Here is a 20,122-nt window from a genome sequence, read left to right on the forward strand (position 1 = left end):
GAGATCCAGAGATGTAAAGAAACATAACTTTAAAAAAAAAAAAAAACCTCTGGCAAGAATAGTCACGTCTAAAGGTCAATTCGATGTTTTGCATTATGAATGGAAAGAGCAGGAAAATTAGATGGAAAAAACAAGACATTTTTTCCTGGTCACAGAGGAACAGAGCAGAAACATTCCGAGAAGGGAGAACCTCAGAAAGACAGCCTGATGGGATGAGGCAGCTGCCGTGGGAAACGGCTGTCAGGACTGGCCAGCGCTACAGCTGGAGACCTGCCGCCCCGGGGGGGATGGCAGGGGGGCAGCACCGTGCTGGCCAGAGGACGTGGGCTGGGGAACAGCAAGGGCAAGGGCCCTGGGGTGGGGAAGAACTCCATAAGCTCAGGGACCAGCAACGAGGCCAGTGCGACAGAAGCCGGTGATCACGGCGGGGTTGGGGGGACACCCCGAGTGCAGGCCTGAGGCCGGTGTGACAGAAGAGTGGCTGTCACTCCAAGTGCAAGGGCTGAGTCTGACCCTCCAGTGTCCTTCCAAGCCCAGTGCTAAGAGCACAGCGGGGAGTGGACAAGCGCGCCTTGCCGACATGTGGACCCAGTGAACAGAGGAATCACTCTGAATGAACTGTAGGGGTTGCTGATCGTCCCCCTACCCCGAAATCTCAGAAGAGAAATCCTGTGGGGAGAGCGGGCAGTAGGGACAGGGCTAAAGCGTATGATGAAAAGTCCATCCCTTCAGAGAACACAGAGGACCAAAACAGTGTTGGAGCCCCGACCACTGACCACACAGGAGCAGCCACCGGTACAGAGTGAGCTGGATGGCCCTGCTGACAGCACCCACTCCTTGCTGGCCCAGCCTCAGCTGCACTCGGATCAGCCACGCGCTCTCCATCCATCCAAAAACCTGCCATGAGAGGTTTTTTAATTATCTCAAGGTTTCAGAAGTTACTCTAAACCACACAATTGCTCAGAAACTCATGTTTGGGGACTTCCCTGGTGGTCCAGTGGTTAAGACTCCGTGCTCCCAATGCAGGGGGCCAGGGTTCGATCCCTTGTCAGGAAATTAGATCCCGCATGCGTGCCACAACTGAAGATCCAGCGTGCACAACTAAAAAAAAGAAAGATCCCGTGTGCCACAACTAAGACCCAACCCAGCCAAATAAATAAATAAATATTTTTTTAAAAACCCCTCATGTTTGCAGTCAGAAGTCACAACTCTCCCTGGGGTAGTGGTGACTGTAAGAGGGCACACGCAGGGGGCTTCTTGGGTGCTGGTCGTGCTCTGTGCTTTGATCTGAGTGCTGCGTGTCTTCACTTTGTGAGAATCTACAATATATGTATACTATACATCAATAAAAATTTAAAATATAGGGCTTCCCTGGTGGCGTAGTGGTTGAGAGTCCGCCTGATGATGCAGGGGACACGGGTTCGTGCCCCGGTCTGGGAAGATCCCACATGCCGCGGAGCGGCTGGGCCTGTGAGCCATGGCCGCTGAGCCTGTGCGTCCAGAGCCTGTGCTCCGCAACGGGAGAGGCCACAACAGTGAGAGGCCCACAAAAAAAAAAAAAAAAAAAAAAAAAATTTAAATATATACCTTCCTGATTTTGAGGGGAAGATTACCTGGCCTACAAAAAAACATGCACATAAGCTACCCAATTTCTAAACAGCTGGGAATCCCCATGTCTCAGGGTGCACACCGTCTAGGCTAGACAGGCAGAATTGGATTCTTTTTTTAAAAATAAATTTATTTTATTTATTTATTTTTGGCTGCAATCGGCCTTCGTTGCTGCACAAGGTTTTCTCTAGTTGCAGTGAGCGGGGGCTACTCTTCGTTGTGGTGCTTGGGCTTCTCATTGCGGCGGGTTCTCTTGTTGTGGAGCACGGGCTCTAGGCGTGTGGGCTTCAGTAGTTGTGGCTCGTGGGCTGTAGAGCGCAGGCTCAGTAGTTGTGGCGCATGGGCTTAGTTGCCCCACGGCATGTGGGATCTTCCTGGACCAGGGCTCGAACCCATGTCCCCTGCATTGGCAGACGGATTCTTAACCACTGCGCTACCAGGGAAGCCCAGAATTGGATTCTTGAGTGTCATTTATAAAAGTTACCAAAGGATCAGAAATTTACTTCCATGGCTATAGAAGCCTGGATTCAGCAGGTCCAAATTATGGCACCATGTCTCCAAAAGGAATGTGGGCAGAAGTTCCCACACTTGGTCATGCCAGCTACTCAGACAGGGCCAGGTGGTTAATGATCTTCTGCCCACTTCTGCTACTTCAGCACTTGGTTTGGGTTTACTGCAATGCCTGATATCTGGGGGCTAAGCAGGGCCTCTGGGGTGCACACAGGCCCCTGTCCTGAATTCTGGAGGGGCCCCTCTTCTACAGGATTGGCCCATGTTGTTTCCTTTTATATGACAAATGCTCTGAAAATCACCCGCAATTTTGCATTCAAGGCTGGACTTAAGCCCCACATTTCAAGCATCTGTTGCTAATCAAGTCAGATAAGATGTGCTTGAAAGGTCACTAAGACAACAGGCAGCTCGATGTTGAAGAGACTGTCCAATGGGAGGGAGCAGATAGGACATTTACAGGTTCCTTGTCTGGACTGCTTATTTCACCTCCTGCTTGCTAGTAAAATGAAATCAAGTGTGACAGGCTCCCTGGTCCCTGGCAGGGCAGGACCATCCCCAGAAGGAGTCACGCTTGTTCTCAGGCTCTCAGGCTAAGGCAGGTCTGCCGTTGCAGTTTTCTGAGTTCAAATACTGCAGCAGGAATGTCCACCCAAGACAGGAAAACTAAAGACAGAGCCAGGTGCTTCTCTCTCCATGCAGGTGGAGAAGGGCCCGTCCATCCACTTGCTGGGTGACAGAGACCCTGAAACCAGCTTCCTCTTGCCTCGCCACCCCGCTGGTGCCTCAGAGTGTGGCTCTTCTGGGCGGCACTAGCAGTGCCTGGTCCCCCAGACCCACACACAGCAGGGAGGGGAGGAACCGGGGGCTGCAGGTCCACAGTCCTGACCATGGGGAAGAAGGCCTGGAAAGGGCAGGGAGGCCACTGATGCCCCCACAGCAGCTGGGCGGAGAGCGAATCTGGAGGGGCAAACGGAGAACGTTCAATTCAGCCCCGAAAGACCACCTAGTTCTCCCGTGAGAGCGGTCAGAGCCCCACCTGGCGTGGCAGCACCACTGCGGACACCTGTGTGGTCCTGAGCACGTCACGGCCTTGGTTTCTCAACTGCCAACAGAGAATAACGGAGTCTGGCTGTGAAGGTTACATACAGGCGCTCAACAGACGTCACTATGGTTAAAATCATGGCCAAGGTCACCAGGAATGGGGTCTTCTCTGCCCGGGACCGGGGATGTGGTGGACACCGAGATCCCTTCGCTGAAGGAGTCTTGGCTCAGCCACTGGGGGGGGCAGGAGGGAGCCTCACCCCTTGGGGTCGGTCCAGTCTTGTCAGGCCCGCACGGCAGCTGGGGCTCCTCCCTGCCCACTCCTGCTTCCTCCTCCTCACTCCACAGTTAGGGTCCCAGGAGCACCCTTAGTCAGCCCCCTGCACACTAGACTCTGTCTCAGAGTCAGCTTCCCGGGAAACCCAGCCTGTGGCAGGTGGTTTATTTGTGTCCTTTTTCCTTAGAAAGCGGGGAGACGACCAGTGTGAAGAGGACAGATGGCTACCGTGAAAGAAAAGACGGGCGAGAGTAAACAAACGGCACGAGGGCCTCTTCATTTCCTCTGCAGGGAACACAGTGGTGTGAAAACAACCACACGGGGGGGCGGCGGGGGGCATCTTCTGAGCGCAAGGCCCAGGGAGCTGGAAACCCAACAGTGTTCTCTAAGAAGCATCAAGAGTTTGTTCTTAACTCTTTCCTCAAGGACAGGAAGACACAAAGAGGCCACAGAGGAACATGGGAGAAGAAAGAGGGGGAAGAAATGCCTCCCTGGGACCAAATTGTCCCGAAGCCACAGAGACCTGGCCTTGGAAAGTGCCAGAAGAGTCCTCGGAGATAAGCTGATCAATAACTGGACACTGAGGTGTCTTCAAACCCAAGTGCCCTCCAAGGTGGTAGCAGGGATTCACAAGCTCTTCCCACAAGGTCAAATGCCCAGGAAGAGGTCCAGGTAACCAACCCAAACATCCACTTTGCTTTGCTTCTGGCTACAATTACATCGACTCCGATGATGACTGTTAACATTACCCTGATTCTCTCTGGCAAGAGCCCTGTATCAATAGATACTCTTCTATTTAGAAGTAAAATTTCATCCTTATGTAATAAATGTAGTGTGTTGGACAGACAAAATCTTTCAAATAACACCAGATCTAGAGAAGGGAAAGACATCTGCCGATGTGAGCCCCTCAACCAGCCAAGAGCCTCGTACTGTGGATGAGCGGGGAGGCCTCAAAGGGACAGTTTGTTCAAGGTCCCACAGCAGGGCTGGGCCACATACTGATGGCCAGGTGCTCAGAGGACAGACGTCCTCCTTGGCCACGTGGCCAGTCCCGTTAGAGTGGCTGGAAGCTCAGCTGCCAAAGCAGGTGGGGGCAGGCCCTCTCCTATATGATGCACAGTGGGGTCCCTGGCATGACCTCTGCGGAGGGCAACTAGGCAACATTTAAAGGCCACAAAGCCCCCAGCCGTGCAACCTACTCCCCGCCCCGCCCCCAGGAGTCTGTCACAAAGCTAGGCTTTCACCTTGCAGTTGGCCCTTCTGAAGTCCACCACAAGGCTGCTTACGTGGCCCGGGGCACATCCACAGAGGGTGACACTGAGCCAACTCAACGCGTGCTGATGCACAACAGCTGCCAAGACGCACTGTTCAGAGGGAAAGGCAAAGAGCAGGTGGACAGCAGGCCCACAGAGATACACACACACATACATTCATCACACCAGGATGCTCGGCTAGAAACCGGGGTGAGAAAGAGACTAATTTTTCACTCTATGTGTTTTTGCGTCTTTTGAATTTTCTCCATGTGAATGTAATGTTTAGTCAAAAAATAACTTAAATATGATTCCCTCTATATCAAATATCCAGAATAAGTAAAGCCAGAGAGAGAGAATGTACATTGGTGGTTGCCAGGGGCTGGGAGAGTTGGGGGATTGGGGAGCAACTGATTTATGGGGGTGGGTTTCCTCTGGGGGTGATGAAAATGTTTTGCAACTAGATAGGGGTGGTGTTTGCACAACACAGTGAACGCGCTAAATGCCACTCATTACTTTTTAAATTAATTCCAAATTAATTAAAATGATTAATTTTATGTTATAGGAAGTTCACCTCAATTAAGGAAAAAACAACCATAAAAATAAATAGATAAATAAAGCAGGCTTTCACATCTGTGCTTGGGAGGCAGCTGGGCAATGCTGGTTAGAAGAATGGGCAGGGAGCCCCAACTGTGGGGCTCAGACCCCAGCTACACCCAGTGCCCCCTGTGAGACCTGGGATCAATAATCTAACCTCTCTGAGCTTCAGTTTCCAGGTTGGTGAAATGGGCTTCCTAAGATTACATGAGTAAATTAAACAGTGTCTAGCACATTGCCTGGCACAGCCCAGGTCCCAGGGCCACTGCTCTTGCTGTCTGCCCTGCTGGGAACGCCCTATCCTTGGGCAGACTCGGACTCAGGGTTCACCCCTTTGCCTCCTTCAAGCCTAGCTCCAGTGCCACCTTCTCGATGGGATCTTCCCTGATCACCTGATTTAAAACCAGAAACCTCCCTGCCACTCCCTGCCCGGAGGCTCCATTCTCTCCTCTTCCTATTTCTCTCCCTCATACTTACTTCTTTATTTTGTTCATCTCCTGTCTCCCTCTATTGCACTGTCTGCTCTGGGGAAGCAGGGGTTTCTGTTTGTCCCATTGGTTATGTACCCCATGGCCCAAAGTAGGCACTCAATAAACATGGGCTGAATGAATGGCTAGTGTTAGCCAGTATCTCTGCTCTGAGGCAGTGTATAAACTTGCCTCCCTGAAAAAATAAAACTGCTGTTTTGTTGTTTACTGAGCTTGAATTAAAAATTCAAGATAAATACTGTATTTCATGTGTATGTGGAATCTAAAAAAACAACACAAATGAACAAACACAACAAAACATAACCAGAGTTATAGATACAAACAGGTGGTTGTCTGAGGGGAGAGGGGAAGGGAAGGAAAGAAATAGGTGAGGGAAAGAGGTACAAACTTCCAGTCACAAAACAAATGAGTCACGGGTATGAAATGTACAGTGTGGGGAATATAGTCAATAACTACTTACTATCTTTGTAAGGTGACGTACCATAACTAGGCTTATCGTGGTGATCAGTTTGAAATGTATAGAAATACCGAATCACTGTGTTGTGTAATAGGAACTAACATAGTGTTGTAGGTCAATTATACTTCAAAAACAAACTCATAGAAAAAGAGATAAGATTTGTGGCTACCAGAGGTGGGAGGGGGTGGAGCGGGAGAGGGGGAATTGAACAAAGGCAGTCAAAGGTATAAACTTCCAGTTATAAGGTATATAAGTACTAGGGGTGTAATGGATAACATGATAAATATAATTAACTCTGTTGTGTGTTATATATGAAAGTTAAGAGAGTAACTCCTGGGCTTCCCTGGTGGCGCAGTGGTTGAGAGTCCGCCTGCCGATGCAGGGAACACGGGTTCGTGCCCCGGTCCGGGCATGCCGAGCAGCGGCTGGCCCTGTGAGCCATGACCGCTGAGACTGTGCATCCAGAGCTTGTGCTCCGCAATGGGAGAGGCCACAACAGTGAGAGGCCCGCGTACCTCAAAAAAAAAAAAAAAAAAAAAAAAAAGAGAGTAACTCTTGAGTTCTCATCACAAGGAAAAAGTATTTTTTCCTATTTCTTTAATTTGTACCTATATGAGATGATGGATGTTCACTAACTTTATTGTGATCATCACTTCGTGATGCATGTAAATCAAATCATGATGCTGTGCACCTTAAACTAATACAGTGCTGTGTCAATTATATCTCAATAAAACTGGAAGAAAAAAAATTCAACAACAGTTTGAACTAAAAAACCCAGTTTTTCCACCCAAGTATTATTCCCCAAGTGGGGGATTTGTAAAGGAGAAGAGATGGTTCACAGTAAGAGGGTGCTACGTGCTCTAAAACATAAACCAGTAAACAGTTCACAGTAAGAGGGTGCCCTAAAACATAAGCCAGTAAACAGTCACCCCAACCTGTGAATGCCCAGGGTGGTGTGAGAGCTGTTCCCGCGAGGCTCTCATGAGAAGCAAGAACACAGTACTAGCTTGAGTGTCTCGGACCCCATCCCTCCAAGCACCTTGGGACAGAATCACTCACTGACGCAGAATGAGGTAGACGGAAAGGAGCAAGCCAGTCACCCTCCCTGTCCAGGGCCTTCCCGGACCCTGCCTGGCAGAGCTGCCACTCCAGCGGCACTCAGCTTCCCACGGTTCACAGGCCTCATGTGGGGAAATCGTGACCTCAGTTGTGCAGAGTTCAAAAATGAAAAAATAAAATAAAATAAAAGCAACCCTCAGACTCTTCTAAGAGTAGGCTGTCTTTCTAGTTAGCTCTCCTATGAGACGGCTACATCATTACTCAACAGAAGCATATCACTGCTTTCCTGCTGCCTCCAAACCCTGTGAGGAGAAAAAAGCTGAAGCTAGCAGTCTCCAAGAGTTTGTGGCTTTAAAAGAGAAGAAAACAAAACTTGCAAGTTGGAGTGAAACCAGCAAGAAGCATCTTCCATCCTCTTGGGAGCCACGACTATGGGTGTAACCTGGCTGCCAGCTGGAAGCTGGGGGTGGGGGGCGGGGCGGGGGGCGTGTGTTCCTGAGTTAGAAGGCACCTAATGCACAGGCCTCAAATTTCCCAGAACGTCAGGATCCCGGGCTGGCTTGTGAAAATGCTGATTGCTGGGTCCCACCCCACAGTTGCTGATGCCGTAGGTCTGGGGTGTGGCCTAAGAATTTGCATTTCTAACTAGTTCCCAGGCTAAGGGTCCAAAGTACACTTTGTGAACTACTGCTCTAGAACAAAGCCTTCCATGTCAGTGTTTCACCTCCCTGAATTGAACACAAAACCTGCAGGCAGACATGCGCACACATAGGGAGACATAGAGAGCCCCTGCCCGACCACTGGTCCTCAAACAGCCAGAGCCACCTGGCCAAGCCAACTACAGATGGAACACTCACGGGGTACCTGGACCTAAGAAGCCCATTCAAGTCCTGCCTGAGCCAGTCACTGAGAGAGGCTGTAAGTCACCCCCAAAACCTTTGAAATCCAAAATCACAGCATTTCCCTTTTGGGGGAGCAGTCATGAGTAATCCTGCCCTTCACACATGGGTAACCCCCAGCTGCAAGATCCGCTTTCTGCCTAGGGATACTTGCAAGTTTCTTTTCAAGTTTCAGCAGAAGCAGCTGAAAGAGGAACACATACACACACAAAAAGGCAGGCCACTCAAGGAGAGTTACAGCATCCCTGGTGGGGGGCACTTCCCCCAAATGCCCAAATGCAGGGACCCCATCACCCACCATGGGCAATCACACCAGTCTCTCACTCACCAAAGTAATCGGCCTTCGGGTGAGCATCCATCTCACGCTCCAGACGCTGGGTGAGGGCTTCTAATTTCAATTCGGCAGCCGTGGGTCCAAGCTCAGGGCCCGGGATGAGGGTCTGGCAGGGCAGTCTCACCCTGGGGGAACCGGGGCTCTCTGGGAGCACAGGCCCCAGGCTGCCATCAGAGGACCAGCCAGACGGACTTTCTTTACAAGATAACTCAGGCAGGGTGGACATAACTGGATGGACAAGGCTGAGCTTGGGACCAACGCCAGGGTCTGTACAGCCAGGCTTGGGACCCGGCCCAGGGACTGCACCCAGCTGCATATTGTCCATGCTGGCTGGCAAGGATGCAGGGGCAGAGCTAGAAAGGTAAGATTTGGGGCCATCCTGGAACCAGGGTTGAGGGTCCACAGTGGGTTTGGGCATCATGCCTGAAACCTCACTCCCTACCCCCGAGTTTGTTCTTGGAAGAGGTCCCTGACTGGAGCGGTTCAGGGCCAGGGGCGCTGAGAAAGAAGGGGTCCTGGGCTGAGCAGGTCTCGGTAGGGCCCCATTCTCTGGGCCTGGGGAAGGGAGGCCAGGGCTCACTCGCTGGGAGGAGGCGGTGGTCCAAAGAGCTGCTGGCTTCTCACTGCTGTGGCCACCAACACCACCATCCTGGCTGCTCTGCAATGACCTGCTGGAGCTAGGGGAAAGCTGCTGCTGGTATAGGTGATGGACCCTGGAGGGTGTGGACAGTGGCGGGCCACTCCCTGGCGTGCCAGACCACCCACTTCCTACACCCAGCCTGATGCTGGGGGACACTGCTGGTTCATCGCCCCAGTTGGGGCTTGCCAAAAAGAGGTTGTCATAATAGTCTCCGTGGGTGAGGCAGGAAGGATCCTCACAGGGGCCCGGCCGATGGAAAGCAGACATCTCAGAACTTGCCACGCTCTCCTTGTATCCACAGTCCTGGCTGCCTTGCCTCGCGCCACGGACACACAGCTTGGTCCTCTGTTCCTGGGGTGGGGACGAGGGCTGCCCAGCCACGATGGTTGTGGCTGTCCCAGGGGCCACTATCGAGGTAGCGAGAGGAGGCTTCGCAGCACCATCCCCCGTCACCTTGCTGCCCCCATCAGCTTCCCGGTGGGCCTGTGGGCCCAGGCGGCCCCCACCGTTCACAGGACCTCGGCTCCCCCTGGGCAGGGTCTCCTCCTGCAGGAGCTGGTGCGGCTGGTGCAGGTGGATTTTGGCCATCTTGGTGGCAAACACCCTGCGTGTTTCCTCAAACTCCGGGTTGTTGCTTGCACCCTTGTCCACTCGGAAGAGTCCATCCTTGGAGGCCTCATACATGTTCAGGTCCTCAATGAATTTACTGGCCTCCAGGCCCAGGTCGTCATACTTATCCATGTTGCTGACAAGTGTCCGGGCCTAGCCTAGATGCTGGGTATTGAGTGTGTGGAGGTGGGCCGGTGGAGGTGCTGGCGAAGGGCAGAGACTCACGTCCAGCCCAGGACAGGTAAAGCCTTCCACCTGCCCAGCATGAGAGTCATGACCCTAGGCCTTAGAGTCCAGCCGAGGGTGAGGCCTCAAAGTCACTTGCACCAAGTTTGCTTCCAATTCCCTTTCCTCTCGGAGGTGTCCACGTGGGGGCAGCTGGTGGCACTTCGCTGTCCGAGCTGGCTGTGAGTTCTTTTCTCTGTTTCAAATCATAAAAGGAAAAAGAAATAAGGGGGGTAAAAATCACATCCTCCTTAATCAACCAAACTCGGAAACCCACAACAAGGCAGCAGCCGCTGGACGGGGTTAAGTCGCTCAGAGCGAAGAGCGCAGAGGCCGCGTACCCGCCGGGCCAGAGCAAAGGCGCGGCGGCGGGAGGCACTGGAACGTCCCGGGCGCTCGGTCCTCCGCTGCTTCCCCTGGTGGCGCGGAGCTGCGATCCTGGCCGGCGCGGAGAGGGATCAGGGTCCGGGGCACACGGGCCGGCCGGGCCCCGGCAGGAAGTTCATGGCAGCCGGGCGGGCGGCCTATTGTCCGATGGCGGCGGCGGTGGCTGGGCGCGCGCGGACCGGAGGGCGGCGGGACGCGGAAGTGAGCGCGCCGGACGCCGTCCCTGCAGCTCGGTCGCCGGCCGGGCACGTCGCGGGCCTGCGAAGAGGCGGAGGCGGAGGAGGAGGCCGAGGGGCGGGGGCGCCAGCGAGGGGCGGGGTCGGCGCGCGCAGAGGCTGGCGCCCCTAGGCAGGCCCGCGCCCGACCGGTCTGGGGAACCTGGAGGTGTGTCCCGCGCGCCTCTTCCAGCGCTCGAGCCCAGTGATGGCGCCGAGTTCCCCGCCGCCACTGCCGCCCCCTGAGAAGCCCGGCCCAGCTCCGGTCTTCGGGCAGGGCTGGGCGGGGGCCACTCCGTGGAGACGGCTGGCAGGCGGCCTGGACAGCTTGCGTGGAGACGAGACGTGCCGCTTGGAGTTTGCGGGAGTCTGGAGGGCGCGCGCTTCTCTCCCCACCGTGCCTCAGTTTCCCGGGTGGGAAGCCAACCCCTTGTGCCGCCTCTGCCCCAGCCATACCCTCCCCCCTACACGGGGATGCAGGATTGACGACCCAGGGTGTCACCCGTGGGCTGGTCCAAGTCCTCCTAGACAGGTAAGGGAGACTGAGGCACCGAGGGGGAAGTGTCCAAGATGCCATCGTGACCAGCAAAGCGTGGATGCGAGCCCAAGTCCTCTGAAAGGGGATTAAAAGTCATGTTGTTGCCCGGAGCGCGCTTATTTGAGGTCCTCTGTGCGGCAATAAAAACACGTGCCCTGGTGGCTCGATATTCACGAGGGGACTCCTGACCCCCCCGAATAGATCCACGCGACTCTGAGGGCGCCAGGCCTGACTCCTGGGCGCCCTCGCATGGCCCAGCACTCCCTGCACCACCTCCGAGGGGACCCTGGAGAGGTTTCATTTCCTGAACAGCAGCCAGCGTGATCCCAAGGCAAATACCAGACCAGTCACTTCCCTGCTTAAACCCTCAATGCTTACCCCACATTTGGATTGAAATCGGCCCAATACCACGGCCTTCCTGCCCTGGCGGGCCCTGCCTCCACCCCCTCCCCCGTCCGGATTTGGGGGTCTTCCCTCCCTGCCTGCTAGCTGCAGGAGCTTCCTGGTGTCTACCGAGAGCTGGCCCTTGAACTTCTCCGTGGCTCATCCTTACCGTCACTGCCAAAATCACCTCCTCCTACAGCCCTTCTTTTTCGGCACCCTCTTTATTTCCTGATCAGTCCTGATCACTATTTATATTTGTTTATCTGTTTATATGTGGGTTTTTTGGTGGTTGGTTGGTTTTCCACCCCATTAGACCATATCTTTATGTCCAGTATATGTATGTTGTAGTACCTAATGGTTGAATAAGTGAATTAGTGAATCTGTTTGCCAGGGTTGTAACAAGGAACAAAAAATGTAATACACATGACAGTGCTTTGTACTCTGTAAATCCAAGGTGTGGTTCGTGGGCCAGTAGACTAGAATCACCAGGGAGCTTGTTGAAAAATCTCACAGCCCTGCCTCCCCGCCCCCATCCTACTGAACCAGAATCTGCATTTTTAACAAGATTCCTAAATGGTTTGCACAGTAAAGTTTGAGAAGCACGACTCTAAAGAACTATACTAGAATGAGGTATTTATATTTTTAAAATATCTTTTTTTATCTGCAAAAGTAATACATGTTTATAATAACAACTTTGAACAATTCAGAGATACATCAACTTTTAAAAGTTGCCCACAATCCCCTTGTACAGAGGCAATCACTGTTAAACAGCCCTTAGGTATTCAGTAATACTTGTTATTTAATAACTGGATTTACTCATAACCTACCTGAGTGATTTGCTTGTGAAATTTCTAGAACACTGGTTTTCAAAGTATGGTCCCAGAATGAGCAGCAGCAGCATCGCCTGGAACTGGTCTATATCAGTGGTTCCCAAACTGCAATGCGCATCAAAATTCCTTAGGGAGCTTATTCAACGCTGGTTGCTGGGACCTACCCCCAGAGTTTCTGATTCAGCAGCTCTGGGGTGGAGCCTAAGAATCTGCATCTCCAACAAGTTCCCAGGTGATGCTGATGCTGCTGGGACCACACTTGAGAACCACTGGTCTAGAGTCCCAAGTCCTGAGCTTCCTAGAAGCACTGTGGCAATGACCCTTGACGCCCAGAGGGGTGAGGACATCTATCAAAGTGGAAGGCTGTGGCCCGCTTTGCCTGACCCTCACTATTGGGGAAGGAGCTAACGAAGCACTGGGAACACGCAGCCACCCCCCTGCAAAGTCTAGCAAGCCCAGAGCCAGCTTCCTGTGTGCTCAGTTATAATAGCTGGGACCCTGGTACAAGAACCATAAACACCAGCCAGCACCTCTTTAGAATCAGTCTTCTCTTTTCGTCCTAGCTTGGCAGCTGCCGGGGCCCACCATCCTTGGTCCCCTTCTAAGCCCCCATACCCCCATTTTGGCTTGCCTGGAACGCTCAGAGTTGTGGACTTTACTCCCCACTCCCACTGCAATTCTAGAAGCAGCTGCACCAACTCCACCAACTAAACACATAGACCTAAACCCACAATCCACATATTTCCTGGCCAGACTATCTTGTCCCCTCTTAGCGAATACCTTATACCTTTACTAAACAGCTTATAAAGATGGCATCTCATGAGCACTGGACCACATAGTATACCGCCTGAAAGGGTACTTAGAAATGCTAGACGTCGCCAGGAGACTGCTGGGTGTTTTACTGCTGCTGTTTAATGCTTAAGGGGCAGAGACATTTTCAAATTCTGGGCCCAACATTTAGAATCCCAGCTGTGGTTATTTAATATAGGCCAGTTTTGCCTGTACCATATGCTCAGAAATGTCTGTTGGTTAATATCTCAAAAAATGTGTTAATACTTGCACACCAGCTGTTTAAAAAGCAACATACTGAAGAGCTAAATATTTTTATCAGTAAGTAGGTGAGCATGGATGGTTCTGTGTAAGTGCTTACCAATGTTTTGTTTTGTTGTGTTGCATTTTGCTGAGTGAGAAATGTCCTACATTCTATTTTACCTGTAAAGCCATTTCTATATAACAAAAGCCATCATCAACACAGAACTTTCCTTTAAGTCTGTTTTCCTTGAAGTCTATTTTCATGAGCACGAGGATGTAAAAATTGCCTGCCCATGAGCACACTCTCAAAATGTGGAATTTTCACCTTGACCGGCTCCAGAGTCTCAGTGACATCAATCAGATCATGTCCCTTCGCAGCTCCAAACCCTCCAGCAGCGTCCCAAACCACACTTAGAGTAAGACCCTCCCCTTGGACCCTATGTGATCGGGCCTCTTGCCACCCCTTCCACCTAATTTCCCCTATTCCCCCCTGCTTAGTCTGCTCCGGTCGCAGTGATTTCCCTGCCGCTCCTCGCCCACCCCTTACCATGCATTCATTCATTCACCAAACAAACATTGCTGGGCACCTCTGATGCCCTGGGCCCTTTTTCAGGTGCTGGGGATGTGGCAGACAGCTGAACAAATTAGCAGACATCACTGTCCTATTTGGACTTACATCCCAGTAGGGGGGAGGAGTAGATAATCAACAAAATGGATACATGCCTTATAGAGGGTCTTAGCAAGTGATGAGAGCTACAGAGAAAAATGAAGCTGGGAAGAGGACATATGGAGGGGGTGCCGTTTTCAATACAATGGTCAGGGAAGGTCTCCCTGAGAAAGTGACACCTGAGCAAAGACTTGGAGAAGAGCACAAGGAAGGAGAGAGGTTAGAAACAGGCAGCCATCTGAACAGCTCTTCCCAAGAGTTTTGTTGGGTAAAGTGGAATGGAGGGAAAAGTGCCACTAAGAGTTTTAAAAAAAAATTTTTTTTTTTAATACGGGAAATGGTACTGCCTGTTTCTATGCAGATGTGAATGAGGTAGTGGCCGGGGAAAGGATTGCTAATATAGGAGAGAGAGAGGAGGATGTGGGGAGTGGCATGCCTGAGAAGCAAAGGGGGGCTGGGCTCCCCTGCACATTTCTTCCATGGTCGTAAAGAGCAAGGATTTGAGCAATAATCTGATCGGTAAGTGTGTAAGGTGTTGGCATCTTGGAGTGGTACGTAGCTCTTCTGATTAATTTCCTCAGCGGGATAGGAGGTAAAGAGAGTTAGCTGAGAGTGAGGCCAGGGAGTTGTTGCTGGGAACTGGCCGTCTAGGGGAATGAGAGAGTGAATGGGCTGGAGAAGCATTTGTGATGGAAGCATGAAGCTTCCTCTGTGCTCCCCACCCCAGATCCTGGGCCTGAACTGCTACGAGGCCAGCCAGCATGGGGCACGTGTCTCTCCAGAGGAGGTTCAGCTGCACGGATGTGGGTGTGGAGTAGGTGGAGAGTTGGGTCTAACCAGGGCTGGCTTTTGCCAAGTGAGTGCAGCGTAACTAGAGTGGGCAAGAGAGTTGCGGTCTCTCTGCCTAGAACCTGCTCCCCAGATATCCCCATGACTCCTTCACTTACAGTCCTCAGGTCTCCACTCAACACTCACTCCCCTGGGAAGTCTGGATGCCCCTCTATCCATCCCCATCCCTACCTGCCACCGCAGTGAACGGCTGTCTCCTCATCAGGATGCCAACTTCACAAGGCCACACATCTTTGCGCATTATGTTCATCGCTATATCCCAGGAACCCAGAACAGTGCCTGGCACTGTTCCCCAAATGCTTGGTAAGTGAATGCATGAGCCACATCAAAAAAGGGAGTACAAATGTTACCATCTATAGGTGGAAAGACTTAATTGGACTTAATGGTGACCCAGATTCAGAGAAGCAAAAAAAGGAGGCTGTATTATTACTCTTGTAACTATATGTCACTGCAAACCTTCTGCAGATCTTGTTTGATTACCTTGTACCAAATATTTGATCTGCATCGCATATCATATATCTTGCTAGTCAAGAGTATGACTACATAGAATTGTAGGTGTGTGTCTTTGAAAGTATAAAGGATATTGGACTTAAGAATATCTGTTTGCATGCATACATATGTTTTTTATATAAATGTGTATAAAGAATTATTGACTAAATGGCATTTGAAAAACACTCATCCAATAGGCTGTAGGCAGTAAACGGTGCTTAGACAGCCTATGAGTTACCAGGGGGCCCAGGAGGCAAAGGGCTCCCGTCTTTGGACAGAGCCCTGCTTATTTTGCAGTTAACTGAAAGGGCCTCTCTGTCACTTTTGCTTGGCTACAGGGAATGTCCCTGCACACAATGCTGTGTGTGTCCTAAAGCTGGAGGGCTACTTCAGGGAGAGCTCTGAAAAGAATCTTTGTATTTCAGCCAAGCAAATGGATGAAGAAATAAGAACCCAGGTTCCTTTGGGCTCTTTCCATCCCACCAATGCCTCAAACAGGCCAGGAAGCCCTGGTCCTTCCAAATCTGTTTCCTGAGCCTTAGGCTTTTCTGGTCCCAAGTTTCACTGTGGAATTGTCCCATGAATGGAGAGAAGCAGCTGCGATGAAGGCCCTTTCCTGGTGCTTCTAACGAGGCTTTGTCTCATGATTGTCTCCCCTGGAAAGCTGCCCAGGCCAGACCCAGATTTAGGACCATGACCTTGCTCTGTGTGTGCAGCCCCTGCCAGGCTACTGGAGCCCACCCTTCCCCAGTCTCAGTCCCACACCCTGGGCCTCCCGCCACACGGGAAAACCAGCTGCAGGCATGTGCCAGCCACAGGGCCCCACGTGGCTCCCCACACACCCACGGGGAGGGAGGCTGCCCCCTGGCCCTGGCCCAACCCCTCCTGGGCCATCTGCTCGGAGATCAGCGGAATATGTTTAACAGAACAATGAACTGGAATGAGTTTTGAATCAGCACCAATTGTCTGCTTACTTTTTTAAAAAAAAGTAATACATGTATATGGCTTAAAATTCAAAGGGTGCAAATGAGCACCCAGTGGAAAAAGGAGTCCCTCCTGCCCCTGAGCCCCAGTGCCCCTCCAGAGACAACCACCGGCATGTTACCAAAGTACACAGGCACGCACATTTCTTTTTCTTAACACAGAAAGTAAAAGTGCACTGCCTCTTGCTTTTTGCATTTAACAATACTCTTGGAAATCTTTTCATATCATTTCACATGCAGCTGCCTCATTCTTTCAGAGGGCTAATATTTCTGTCTTTGGGTGAGTCATGGATTTCTTAACCAGTCTCCTATTCACAGAAATCTAGGCTGCTTCCAGGCTTTTGCTATTACGTATTCTGTGGCCATGACTGACTTATAAACCATACCACACCTGTGCAAGCATAGCCGTGGGATAAACACCCACAAGGCAGGTATATTCTTGAGAACTCCACCATGCTGCCTGGATTTCTTCATCGACAACAAGGAGCTCTGCCTTGTTTTCTGCTGGTTGCCATCTCACTGGGGTCAGGGTTAGAACCGTTGATGAGTCATAACAAGAACGATTATTAAAAGCGTCATAGCACCTACGCTTTGCCCAGCACCATTCTCTGTATTCTACATATTACAGTGTTGAATCCTCCCAAGAGCTCATGAGATAGTTTCTATTATCCCCTCCTTTATACAGGTGAGGAAATTGAGGCACAGAGGAGGTAAGGAACTTGCCTGAAATTCCACAGCTAGGAGGCATCTGGGATCGGAACCCAGGCAGCCCGGCTCTGTGCCACATCACCTCTCATAACAAAATCACCTAAGAAATCACGTGGCTACTGAAGCTGCTTCCAGGGTGTGTATATCAGTGGGTGCTTGCCTGCAAAGCCTGAATGGGAACTGTGTCTTCTGTTCCCAACATCCTGTGTGTCTAGAGGGAGGATTGGATTAGCCTGTAAGCTCTGTGGCTGTAGGAACCAGCTCTGCCTTGTTTACCTTGGTACCTTGCATACTGCTCATTAGTTACAGTTGAATGAATACTACCCTGAATAACAATAATGCTAGTAATAGCTGATATTTATGGAGCACCAGCTAAGAGTTTGCCATAAATTATCTCATTTAATCCTCACAACAGCTCTCTGAAATAAATTCCATTATACTTCCATTTTACAGATGGAGAAACAGAGGCTCACAGAGGTTAAGTAAATTGCCCAAGGATGCACAGCTGGTAAGTAGATGAGTTGGGATTTGATCCCTGGATGTCTGCTCTCTACCTCGAGTGATTTTTGAATGATGTCAGTCTGCACCTAAGTCTGTGAATCCACGAATTTCCCACCTAGGAATTGACCTCCACTGGGTGCAGCCTGAAGATAATAACCACACGTCCTTTTAAAAAAATTAAATAAACTTAATTTTTAGAGCCGTTTTAAGTTGAGTGGAAAGTACACTTTTGTGTACTCAGAAGTACAATTTTTAATTTCATAGAAATATTGAGTGGCAAATACAGAGATTTCCTATATGCCTCCTGACCCTACACACATAGCCTCCTCCACCATCGACATCCTGCACCAGAGTGGTTATGTGTTACAGTCAATGAACTTATGTTAACACATCATTATCACCCAAAGTCCATAGTTTACATGAAGGCTCAGTCTTGGTGTTGCACATTCTGTGGGCTTGGACAAATGTAAAAGGATGTGCGTCCATCATTATAGTATCATACAGAGTAGTTTCACTGCTCTAAAACTCCTCTGCCAACGCATCTCTCCCTCTTCCCTAACCCCTGAAAACCACTGATCTTTTTCTGTCTCCATAGTTTTGCATTTTCCAGAATGTCATATAGTTGGAATCATATAGTATGTAGCCTTTCCAGATTGGCTCCTTCCTTTAGTAAATCCTTCATGTCTTTTCACGCTTTAGGGTAAATAGGCTATAGTTTGTATTTGTGGGGAGGAAAGGCCAATAAAGTTTAAAGATAGAAAAAAGAAGGATAGCTAAAAATTAAACCATTGAGTCTCTGGTCCACCTGAAAAAAATCAGGCAGAACAGAAGCAGAAGGTGGTCTACCAAAGGGCCGCCAAAGGGGGCTGTCAGCCCTTCACACAGCACCCCAGGCTCACACTTTCATCTCTGTCTTGAAGTGAAGGCAAACAGAGAAGCACTAAGATTGAACTAAGAAGACATTTATCACACAGCTTCATGCCTCTGTCCCTTTACCAGCCACATTGCCCATACTGGGTACAAGGAACTCATTAAAAAAAAAAAAATCCTGGGGGGGAGGGATAAATTAGGAGACAAGGACCTACTGTATAGCACAGGGAACTCTACTCAACACTCTGTAATAACCTATATGGGAAAAGAATCTGAAAAAGAATAGATGTATGTATAATGTCTGAGTCAGGCTGCTGTACACCTAAAACAAACACAACATTGTAAATCAACTATACTCCAATTAAAAAAAAATCCTGTAATCATGCTATGAGTGTGGAAGTTTTGTGTGAGTTTGAGCATGTTAAACATACTATTTAGTTAAATGTAAATATTTAAAATATGCCACAAACTTTGAACTCTATTTTGATGCTGTTTGTTTTCAAATATACTGGGAGTCTCAACGAATCAAAGCAGCCAGGACCTTTCTTGACCCTTAAGAGACCTCATCTGCTTGGGATCTGGGAAAAAAGGAGCTAAAAAAGAGTGTGTCTCTGTTATCCAGCCCTGTTCCCGCAGAGAGGATCCAGAATGCTGGAACAGAATGACGAAGGATTTGGGGCATAGCATGGGGCTCCAGTGGGGACAGAGAGGGTACACCCAGCCCACCCAGGGTTGGCCCTCTGCTCTGAACGCTCCAAAAGTTCTGTTGCTGCTGCTAAGCATCCTGTCTTCTTTGTGAGACAGGAGATCAACTGTTGTAGGTTAATGAAATGCAATTTTTAAAAAAATTTATTTATTTTATTTATGGCTGCATTGAGTCTTTGTTGCCGTGTGCAGGCTTTCTCTAGCTGTGGTGAGCAGGGGCTACTCGTCATTGCGGTGCGTGGGATTCTCATTGCCGTGGCTTCTCTTGTTGTGGAGCAGGGGCTCTAGGTGCGCGGGCTTCAGTAGTTGTGGCTCACGGACCCTAGAGCGCAGGCTCAGTAATAGTGGTGCACAGGCTTAGTTGCTCCGTGGCATGTGGGATCTTCCCGGACCAGGGCTCGAACCCGTGTCCCCTGCCTTGGCAGGTGGACTCTTAACCACTGCGCCACCAGGGAGGCCCCGAAACGCAAGTTTTGTTAAGCAAATGAATTTCGTGATCAGGGGCTTCAAGTCTGCAGAGCGTATGTGAATATAAAGATATCATCTTTATATGTATTTGTGTTTCATGTAAAAGGAAACATGTTTTCTGATGCCAAAAATAATTTAATTGACAAAATTTGGGAAAGCGTGGAAAGTACATAGAAGAATATCAAAGCCAGCCCCCTGGGCAGCAAAAGCCAAGACAGAGTTAAAGTGCAAATGATTAATTCAAATATCACCTGTGAAATTAAAAGGGGTGAGGGACCAGGAGTGGGTGGGAGAGCCCACAGACTGTGATGCAGGTCTAACACCTGTGAGGGCAAAGGGAGAAGGAAGGAGGATTGGGCAGGAAGAACCTCAGACTGCAGTGAGCTCTGGGAGAGTTTTGGCCAACCCAGCGTAAAGCTCCAGCACAAAGATTGCCTAGAAGAGTCTCATGCTAGGCAGGAATGACCAAGCCGGAGTACTCCACCACACTTAGTCATTGGCT

The 20,122-nt window shown here is 50.3% G+C and overlaps 1 protein-coding gene across 2 annotated transcripts in view; it reads right to left on the reverse strand.

Annotated features, from left to right (window-relative positions):
- The window catches only part of LIMD1 (LIM domain containing 1), a gene marked incomplete at both ends in the record, with an annotated part of 67,924 nt that extends 58,023 nt beyond the window's left edge, over window positions 1–9,901 (reverse strand). For both annotated transcript variants that reach the window (XM_079713060.1, XM_079713059.1), the window contains one exon: window positions 8,515–9,901. In XM_079713060.1, the coding sequence (XP_079569186.1) occupies window positions 8,515–9,901 (1,387 nt within the window). The remainder of the gene's footprint in view (window positions 1–8,514) is intronic.
- Between the last annotated feature and the right edge of the window lie 10,221 nt (window positions 9,902–20,122).

The sequence above is a fragment of the Hyperoodon ampullatus genome (assembly GCF_949752795.1).
Source record: "Hyperoodon ampullatus genome assembly, chromosome: 10".
Lineage (NCBI taxonomy): Eukaryota > Metazoa > Chordata > Mammalia > Artiodactyla > Ziphiidae > Hyperoodon > Hyperoodon ampullatus.